Here is a 10,696-nt window from a genome sequence, read left to right on the forward strand (position 1 = left end):
TGTTAAATTTAAATGAGAATTCACTACAACAATTAAAAAATCCCCTATCAGTCTGGAAGATGCTGCGTTCTTGTAGAACGCAGTTGTTATGAAACTGCATGCCCAGTTTGAAACTGGATTGAAAGCCTGTGGACTTTTTTCAGATTATGAATTTTGAATATAATTTTGTAAAATGCTTCTGTACGTGTGGTAGGAAAAAGTTTCCAAATCACCCCTTCATAGTGGGATTCCCAAAATCTTCATACTGAAGGAGAATTTTTGGATGCTTCTTTTTTAAAGTTACTCTCTAATTTTTACGGGACGTACATACTTCTGCCTTCTCTGGATTCTTTGCTCTAGAAAAACAAACACACAAACAAACAAACAAATGCAATGTTTCAACTTTCCTCTGAAATTAGTTTTCTTTGCTTTCTATAGAGATAGAAATATGAAGGAATCACTTGGGCATATTGAGAAGCAAATATAAGTTTTCTTAATTGTACGCAACAATGAAGCTGGAGTTACTATTTGCTGTGACCTGTACATCTAGGTGCTCCCCTGTTGGAAAGGATTCTGCCCAAAAACCTCCATACTGCTTATACCTTTTTGATATTACAGAAGGGGTTTTTTTATAAAAACAAAACAAAACAAAACAAAACAACACAACACCCCACATTCACTACTTTTATGAGGTATAGACCATTACAGGTCACAACTTCCCTCTCAAAGGGTCCCCTGCAGTGTTTGCCTTGGGGACTACAATGGCTCCATCAGCTCTTGAAATGCTCCCACAGCCACTGGGTAGTCAGTGGCTTCTCCATTTTGAAATGCCCTTCCAAGCATGAACTCCAAAAATGGATACTGTCTCTTTTCACTTAAATACTTAACTTTCCTTGTGCCAAATCAGAAAGAGGCCACTTATTTCTTATGTGGTCATCCCATATCTCCATTGCTGCCTTTTGTACCCACTAAGAAGTTTTATTCCACATACAATTGACAGATGATTCTTAAACTATGATTCATAAACTTCTTGTTTATGATTTTATTAATACTTACCCCATATCTATATCTAGTTTAAAAAAAAAATACAGCATTGTGTTGTAAAACTAATCTATGACTATTAGTGTTTTCAGAAAGTAATGGTGTTGCAATTGTTTTTTTCATCTTGGTAAATGTATTTATTCAGGTTTAAGAGGCACTGCTGGGCTTTGTACCAGATTAGGAACGTCAGTTTTCATTACACTCACTAAAACCGCTGCCTTTTACTCAATACTTATGCCATTAGCTACTAAATGCCATTGGTTTCTTCATGTGTCTGATGATGTATCAAACAAGTCAGTCTTCCTCAAACAACTAGACATTTTAAATCCTTCAAAAGTTCTCTTCTCAACAAGTACTTCTTCAAACCCTGATTGCTGATGGCTCCTGTTTCAGTAGACCTCTGAAGTTTGGGGATTTTTACTGAATTCCTGGATCACAATGCCAAGATATAAACTGGAATACCTTTTACTCTTTACGTGAAGCAGCCACCTATACATAGTAGAGGTCAGACAGTTGTTTTTACTCCTTAGATTCATCAGGTAGCTATAGGAGGGAGAGTGGAGAGAAGATACGGTGGAGGATACCAGCTGCGGAGTGTAGCTGGGTTCAGCTCTGTACCCCACTACTCTGCCTGGGTCCTGGTGCCTTCTGAAATGCAGAAGAGGTGAGAGTGACAAAAAGACTCTTGGTTCTGTTAATTAGAAGAGAAAAAAATGAGCCCAGGCAGGTAATGTTGTAATCTCTTGATGCACAGTATTCAATGCTTGGTCCTAAACCCACTTTGTCATACTTTTAAACCTATGGTTAAAATGTGAAAAAAAGGTTATGCAGAAGGCTGGAAATTTATTGTTTAGGTTACACATATGAAAATCAGGAACAAAAGCAAGCACTGTCTCATATGGAAGTTGAATGATTTTTAAAGACAAATAATAATAAATCACTGATTTTGCTAGAAAGAAGTCATCAGGCTCTTTTATTTTGTCAGTAGATACTTTTTTAGGAAGAATTTTTCCTTCTGCTAAATTCTGAGTTGATTAATGTGATATTGTATGTGAGAATGTGCTTAGCTTTCCTGCAGTTGAGAAAACAGTAGTGGGGAGAAATACAAAGTAGCAAAGAGGTGAAAAAAACTATTTTTCTGCTATTGTTAGGAGATTGCATGTTTAAATTGGAACATGCCTTCCATTCAGGGGTGCTTGGAGATACAAGTCAGCCATATACATGTTTCTCTACACATTTTCATGTTTCCTTGTTTTGGAAAGAGATTTATTTGACCAAATTTTTTTTTTTTCCATCAGATATTCTGAGGAGGACCCATCTTCTTTCTTTAAGTCTGTGCAGGTGGCAGTATAATCAGGACAGGCTAAGAGAGAGAGAGGACAGGAGAAATGTAACAGTGAAAAGAAAAAAGCAGCAGACAGCATAGAAACCCCCATGTTTCAGACTGTTATTTTGCTGAATCAGTGTTGACGAGCAGCTGCTGTCAGCATTGTTCTGGGGATCTGGTGATTAAGGTTCAGTGATGGAGAAAAAGATCTGTTCAGTTAAGACAGACATTTGCTAAGGAATTACGAAGTACAATTTAGTCCACTTTTTAAGGCTCCATGTCCTTCTCTTTAAGAGCTCTAGAAAGAAGTGCTGGAGGGTGTATTGGAATATTCTTACTTATTTCCATCCACTACTTAGTCCCCAAACCAGCTCCAATAGTAATTTCCATCCATACTTTGTTTAGAAGTGTGGGACATACCTCATTCCCTGAGTTCTATTAAATGTCTTTGCTTGAACTGGATTAACCTTTCTGTCTCATTTTTGCTTGGAGACTCGTTGTTACAAGTTATTAATACAATTTAATCTAATTCCCATACTGGAATTCAGTGTCAGCATAGGTTTGTAGGGCACCAGTTAATACTAGAGAGCGCCTTCGAAACTGGGCAGCTGGATTTGGGCTGCTGGGGCCCAAGTCATTCATACAGCTTATTTGCACAGCCCTTTCCTCCAAAACCCTCTGAAACAAGGCCAAGGGTGGGTTACTTGCCTTTGAAGATCAGATGCAGCCTGCTGGCTTTCAGTTGTGTGTTTCCACGTCGAGTATTCAAAACAAATTTTTGGAAGGTGCGTGAGAATCTGGCTATATGGCCAGGAATTCAAGTAAAAGCTATGGGAGACTGGCAGCACTCGGGTGATTTTCTGGTATCCTCATTATAACTTTGGAGGTTTCCGAGTAGAGTTACAGCACAACCCACATTAAATTGATTCTATGATGTAAACTCAGTTCTTCCCCTATCACGCTTCTGTCTTTGAACACAATTTCTGGGGAAAAAATAATCAAGATACTGCAAAATAGGCATGTGTGCTATATTGTCCTCACCCACGTAACATATCTGCATCTCATTCTGAAAATGTTGCAGTGCATTGTAAAAAATAAAAAATGCTTCCTTGGCTTTTGTACTTCCTAATTAATATCTCTTCTTAAGTAATGCTGGCAGTCTTGTTCTTCTCAAAACACAACACAATTTATTTTCTGCAAAGTAATTGTCATGGAAATTATGAGATTTTCATTTTTAAATTAAAAAGCAGAAGTTTGCCAGTATCTGTTGGTTGAGTTTCTGTAATTGAAATATCTAAGAAAACATACAAGATATTCTAATTATTATCCTGACATTTTGTATAAGGCAACAGTGAAAATTCTTCAGTTGTCATATAGCTATTCCAATGATATAGAAATGTGTGAAGTAACCAAACAGCTGTAAAAGAAAACAAGGTCTTCAAGGTTATAAAAACTGAAATACTTTTATTTATGATTTTAAAACAGATCATTTTATAATGCAATTTAAAGATTCTCTCTTTATTTTATAACCAGAAAAAAAAGACACTGTTTAAATAATATCAAGGTTGAGTGCCAAAACAGCTAGCAAATGTGAAATAAAGTCAACACTCTCGTCTTTTCTCACAGTGGTATTAATAAAACAGAGAAGGCTGAAACACATCATGGAACAGGGAGAAGCAACAGTCAAAACACAGTAAACAAAGTGGAGCCGTAGTCAGAAAAAAAAAACAACGGAGCAATAAGTAAACAATTGCAGAATCAATTGATCTTTTAAAAAATTTGTCCACTCAGTTTCTTGAGTAAAAATTCAGAGTTGTGAGTTTTGGATTAGTAGCTTTAAACTGGAAAGCTGATGATCCCATTAGGTCTGCGTGCTCTAAAAAGAAGGAAGAAAAGAAAAGCCTACGCTGAATACTTCATTGTGTATGGGATCATTAAAAAGTAGAGGAAAAAAGAAGAGTCAAAAAAGGGGAAAAGAAGCCATGAGAGATGAGGCTAATTCCAGTTTTATATATAAAAATACCTTTCACTAAAGGTAAAAAGGAAAGGCCTGATGCTGACCTATGGTACGCAATACTCTCCAATATGCATTTTGCAAATGTAAGTACTTCACTGAAAATTTCCTTCCTGCGTGATATGTGAGGATGTGCAATTATAGGAGATCAACCGTGAACATTCATACTGGAGCAAAACTGGAGCATGTATATCTCAAACAAGACATCGTATCCCAGATTTCATACCTGACTCCTCTTATGGCTAAAATACTATAAAATTAATTATTTAAATCTTCTAGTAGAGGCCTGCCTTAGTTTCTGACAGTGACTTCTCACTTGTGTGGTTGGTAGATGTCTATTTCCTGGTCCAGTCCTGGACCATATGCTGTCATAAAGCCCTTGCAGAGGCCCACATTAAATTTTCAGTCATGATTACTTAGTGCGATTATGCAGTCGGTGTGAATTCACTTCAGTCACTGGACAAAGAATCCACGTGCACATGGAATCAAAGTACACATGCTGGCTTATCTACAGTTCGACTTTCTGACACGGACAGGACTTGGATGGATTTGACACACGGTGGTCAATGGGCTTGATCATCATCCATGCAAACTTGCACGTGCGTTGCTTGTTGCAGTCCTTCTGCCAGTATATCACGTTCCTACGGTTTAGATTTGCTCCAGCACATGCGTCATACCACCAGCCTCCCCCGGCAACACCATTGAGTTCCAATTTAGCACAATTCTGAAAGTAATTGTCATTGTCTCTGTCCTTGGTGGTGAACTTCTGGTTGTCATGGAGATAAGCTTCCGTATCCAGGGTCAGAGCATCAGTGGCATTGCCTTTGTATAGACCAACCCTGATTCGGTATTGAGACTCTTCATCTTCAATAAGGAACGGTTCGTACTGTCCCCATTTGATTTCAGCGTTTAGGTTTACAAGTTTCACTCCAAGTATATATTGCACAGAGCCGCTAGTTAACTGATGCATATATTCATTTCCTAACCAGTGGTTATCATGAACAGAACCAAATCCGTATTTGTAATCCTGCCAGGTCCTATCAAAGTCAACAGTACTATTGGCTGTAATGTGCTGGATTACTGTCCAGCCACCATCCTGCATGTTACAAGAGACAACAATTGGGTCCTCCTTTGGTTGGATGACGTAAAGACCATCCCTGGAATTTCCTTTGGAGCGCTGAAAAATCTCAAAACAATCCCTTGGATAGTCTGAGTAGGGGAAAAAAAAAAAGTTTTAAAGTAAATTTCTGTTCAAGTAGTAAATTTTAGATATTGAATTTAGAGTGAGTAAATGATTGCCTTCTGACTGGAAGCTGATTCTGACTTCATCCCAGCTGGTGGGCACCTGCACAGCTAAAGGGGGGAAGATTTCAGGGCAGAACATGCAGGAAATGTTCAGAAATTCATAAAAGGTCTTGTTACCCTATCACACAACAGAAGTGTGGTTTTGCGTTTATGACAGAAATGTGGTTGAAAAGCCAAAAGGTATGTACAGACCATTCCTTTTCCTCCTGTGTCCTTCCAGTTTGATTGGTCAGCAAGTTTGCAATTCCCTGTGCCATGTGTTGGACCATTGTGTTTAATTACTAGAGCTAGCTTTATCCTTAACAAATAGATCTAATTTCTCTTTAACCAATTTCTTTTTCAGGCACCTGTAACATCCTTGCATTAAATTCCAATACATATGCCGTGTATTCATTGATAAAAGTGAGATATTAAAGCATATTTCTTGCTAATACAAAACTATAAACATCTGAGGATTTTCTTAGGAACAGTTCTTGTCACTCAAACTCCAGGCTAAATCTTACCACTGATTTGCAGGTAGAACTACGGTGCTGTGCACTGCTGAGCACCAATATCAGGAAAACAGATGAAAGTGCTTTTCCACTTTATTGCTTATCCAGTAGACTCAGAGGGTAATAAAAATAGCATGTAAGGCTTGGGATGATCCTCTCTATTGGGCTGAAATACATATACTGTGTTTTTCAAATGTAACTTGCTTATAAGATAACTTCTTGCTATAGTACAGTATCTGAGACTAAGGCACAATGTTCTGCTTTTTACAATTGACTGTGAGACTTATAAAAGCCAGAATATAAATTATTTAAATAAAAATTTATTTATGTATGAATTCATATACAGAGAAGTCTTTCTGTAGAGAAGGATGCTATTCAACGTCTGTTCTGTTACTCAGAAACGTGTTTCTGAATTGAAATAACTCACTTCTCCATAGAGTTGAAAGGCATGTCATTATGTCCTTATGCTATGGAATATTCGTAATCTATATGTAATAAAAACTTGGCAATTTTAATATCTCTTTAAGAAAAATTCCTATAGACCAGCTGTGATGTAAAATGACAGTTCTTCAGACCTATGAAATCCTATATTCTGTCCTGACAGTGACTGATAGGAATTTAGATACTTTATTTAGAACTTATTTTTTTTCTTCTGGGAAATGGGGATAATTCAGGAAAAGTATGGCAAAGTATGTCTTTTTTTTTTTTTCCCCAAAAAAAATTTGCCAAAAGACAATCAAGGAAAAATATTTCCAAAGACAAAAATTTAAAATAAAAGCTCAGAAAAAAACTCTTCTCTGTTCAAACCACTGACCAGAGAACTCCTGTTGATTTTTTTACTGGATACATTGTTTTTCTTTTCCTGAACAGAAAACAGAGTCTGAAAAGAGTCAGTCTCGTTCTATGGCATCATGACCAACAGATCAAAAATACACTGAACAGTTTGGTTAGTGTAAACAAAAAAAAAAGGCCCCAGCTTTATAAAAATAGAAAAGGACCTTGAACGACTATTTTATCTACTACTTGTCCTGTAGGAAATTATATCATGCAGTCTTCTTCACAAAATTATTAAATTTCTTCTCTTCCAACTGGAAAGCACTGTAGACTTCAATAACTGTCACTACTCTGTTAGAAATACTCATCTGGTCCCCAATCTAATTTATTAATGTCCACTGTCCATCTTTTTTTCTTGTGTCATGTTGTCCTTTAGTTAAATAGTGCTTCCTCCTGGGTAATGAGCCCCGAGGTACCATGAGGACAACTATATTTTTAATCAGGCTTTGTTTTGTTAGGGTAAATTCTGTGAGAATAAAAAAATTCTTTTATCATTTAATGTAAGATAAATCTTCTGTTCCTTAATTGTCTTAGTAGCTTTTCTGCACCTCTTCACTGCAAATTAATCTCATAGAATGTGAGTAAAATTTGCACACAGTATTGCAGATGGCCTTATACAGTGCCACTGAGTCTTACTAAGTCTTATTAAAAACATCTCTGCTGTTATATTCTTGGACTGCCTTTTTATTGCATAGTTTCCTTTAATCTAGAGTTTGGTCTTTGGATCTTTGTAACTGGTAAGGTCCCCACTTTGCAGTAAAACCTAGAATTTTGTCCTTTACTTTTTATCCCAACGGTATTACTTAAGAACATCTGATTTATTTTTTTCTGTGTAATATTCTGATTCTTTGTATTGGCATTTCTCTACTTCATGTTATCATTAAATTTTATCAGCATATTCCCATTTTTGCATCAGAATACTTAATCAGAATGCTGAAAAGATCACTTATAAGCAAATACCTCCAGTCTCCCCTTGACTTTATGGTTTACCTTTCTACCCAAGTCCTTGCCATTTTCTTTTCAATCTCTACTGAAATTATAATGTAACCCTACCTTCTCTGATTTAATATTGAGTGAAGTATTTTACTATAAGCTTTGCAGAAGTCCAGATGGACTAAGCCTGTTAAATAGTATTATTCATAGTATCAGTATTGTGTTAAATATAGCCTTTTATATTTGATATTCAGAAGTTTATTGGTACTTCTAGTCATTCAGGATCCATTTACAGGAGTGTATAGGCTTTCCAAGGTCTTAGTTTTATGCCTTTCCTTCCCTAATAGAATCTACAGCCATGAATAGAGTACTTTAAATCTCAATACTATCTGTACAACATTGTTCAATATCCCGAAAGAGCAGAACCGTGTACATGACTCTGTACCCCAGTTGTTAGAACATTTGCCTGGTAGACAGAGCCTGACTCCAAACCTGATCCCATGGTTTTATAGAATCATTATTTAGGTGATTTATATAGCGATGTCCAAGCCAGTGATATATACAGTGACACTTGTATTTGCCCTTCTCAGTGAATAATATTCATGCAAAATAGAACGTCTATAGACAGATAATGAGAAAATCATTTAGGCTGATTGTTACAGGATTCACTTGGAAACTGAATTTTATAAATTCTCAAATGCCATCAGTCAGAGGAAGAAAACGAATCAATTCCACTACTCTTTTTGTGCACATTTTATGTGGGATCTACTCTGGTAAATGTAGTAGAAAACCTACCAAGCTGCACCTTGCAAGCTAGGGATGCCCCAGTAATAGGTACCAATGGGATTTAGGTACTGAGGTGTCATCTGTAATGTAGATATGATTGTCCTAAGAGTAAGCCTTCAGATGCCACAAAATGTTTTTTTACAAAAAAAACCCTGTTAATTTCTCTCGAATTAGATGGCAGCCGAGCAAAGGTTTTAAAGATTCTGGACTTTGGGGCAGGACGTGTTCATATTGCAAAGTATTTTTGCAAGGCTAACTTTCAAATACATTGGCTGAAAATGTTATAGCAAAGCAATAAAGTAAAACACAGCATGCATCCAAATCAATGTCTCTCTTCATGCGTACCTTTGTCATTGGTGTTACCCAGTCTCTCATAGCCCCTTTGGGGGAGAAGGTGGGCATTAGCCAAGACCACTGCCTCTTTGGTGCTCACTGACATGGTGCAATGAGAGAGCAAGAACAGAATAAGTCCTGCTGAGCTCGTCAGCAACATCTTCCTTCCGAGTCAGTCCTCCTGCAGCAATACAGAACTGTAACACAGACTGGAAATGAAAATGGAAAGATTTATGACTTTTAGTATGAAAGTCCTGAAGAAGAAAGGTATTGAAACACCTAGCTTCCATGTAGTGAGCCTCTGCCAAAATTGGCTTCTCCCATCTTTCAAGGACCTCTCCTTTTCCCGATGTCTCACACACTATTTTTGACTGTCGTTCCTCTGCAACAGAGCACTGTCCTGTGACACTTAGAACGTCTCTCAACTCTCTGAAACATAGTGTAATTTTGTGTGTGACAAAAGGCCATAGAAAGTAATGTAATGACAAAAGAAAAAGCACGTCTTATATATATCAGAATTGAATTTTCTTTATTCCCCAAGTCCAAACTGTAGTGAAACAGAAGCACCAATGGTCAAACTGGCAGAAACAGTAACACTGGCTCTGCTGACTGTCTGTAGTTCAAACAGTACTCAAGGACATGGCTTTCTGAGTGCTAGGAATATTTTCATGCACTGGAGAACTCACTTCAGTCCATCTGGACTATGCTTTTTATGAATTTCCATCTACAGCTTTAAATAATAGGTCACAGGTATAAATCAGATTTTAAAAAGCTTAATAAACAAAGCAAAAAGATCTTTTCTTCAGCATCTTCAAAAAGGATTCAATTTATTGAATCAAACCAGTTTTGAGCCTCATTTTGTCCTCCTTTTAGGGTTACACATCTAGTAAACCTCCATCCAACATAGCAAGAAGGCTTAGGCTATTACTGGACTAAATCCTGGGGTCCTCGCTTAGGCAAATCCCAGCTTGACTGAAGAGGAATTTCTATATCAACGCCAGCTTATACTGAATCAAGGTTACAAATGTTTCCCATCTTCTCAAAGGACACATTTACTTAGACTCTAGCCAAACTCTTTTTTTTTTTTTTTTTTTTTTATACGGACTGAGGTCCCCACAGTGGCTTTGATGAAGGCAGAAAATAGACCTAGCAAGCAGCTCTTCAGTCAGAGCTCATTTACTGCCAGTGTCAGCACAGAGTCTGCAGTATCCTTCTCCACAGTGGTTTATGATGCAACAGAGCCACATTCCTTATAAATCTAATGACTTAGCAGCAGATTCAGCAAACAGTTTTCCAGAGTGAAAAAATATTCAGCACATTTTTTTTTAAAATGCCCAAGATAAATCATCGTCATAAAGTTCAGGTTTGAGAGTTAATTTTTATGCCTACCATACAGAAACCCAGCAAACCAGAATTTTCTACCCTACCTAAAACTATTCTTTAATAATTCTGATTTACTATTAACATACAATTTGCTATTTTATGCAAAGCTGCTCATTTGACATTGGGATCATAATAAACTTGAAGATTACCTGCCATGAAATTTGGCACAGGGTTTTCCTTAAAGCATTTAGGTCCTACTGTGCCCGCGTTTCCCACTGTCATGTGTCCTTTTCCCTGAAAGCTTTTATTATTGTTGCTATTATAAATTAT

General features: G+C 37.0%; 1 protein-coding gene across 1 annotated transcript; it reads right to left on the reverse strand.

The window, feature by feature from the left end:
• Positions 1-4,869: 4,869 nt before the first annotated feature.
• LOC104286907 (fibrinogen-like protein 1) lies at positions 4,870-9,149 on the reverse strand. The gene is made up of 2 exons (XM_009885551.1): positions 9,056-9,149; positions 4,870-5,570 (listed from the first exon to the last, which is right to left on the reverse strand). The coding sequence occupies exons 1-2, from the start codon at positions 9,147-9,149 to the stop codon at positions 4,870-4,872; spliced, it is 795 nt and encodes a 264-aa protein (XP_009883853.1).
• Between the last annotated feature and the right edge of the window lie 1,547 nt (positions 9,150-10,696).

This window comes from Charadrius vociferus, unplaced genomic scaffold, assembly GCF_000708025.1.
Source record: "Charadrius vociferus isolate BGI_N301 unplaced genomic scaffold, ASM70802v2 scaffold755, whole genome shotgun sequence".
Taxonomy (NCBI): Eukaryota; Metazoa; Chordata; class Aves; order Charadriiformes; family Charadriidae; genus Charadrius; species Charadrius vociferus.

What these genes read in the sequence shown, in the direction of transcription:
- LOC104286907 (XM_009885551.1), bottom strand. Translation starts at nt 9,149, where the DNA reads ATGTCAGTGAGCACCAAAGAGGCAGTGGTCTTGGCTAATGCCCACCTT. An exon ending in GGGTAACACCAATGACAAAG is followed by an intron (nt 5,571 to 9,055) that starts GTACGCATGAAG and finishes TCCCCTACTCAG; the next exon opens with ACTATCCAAGGGATTGTTTT.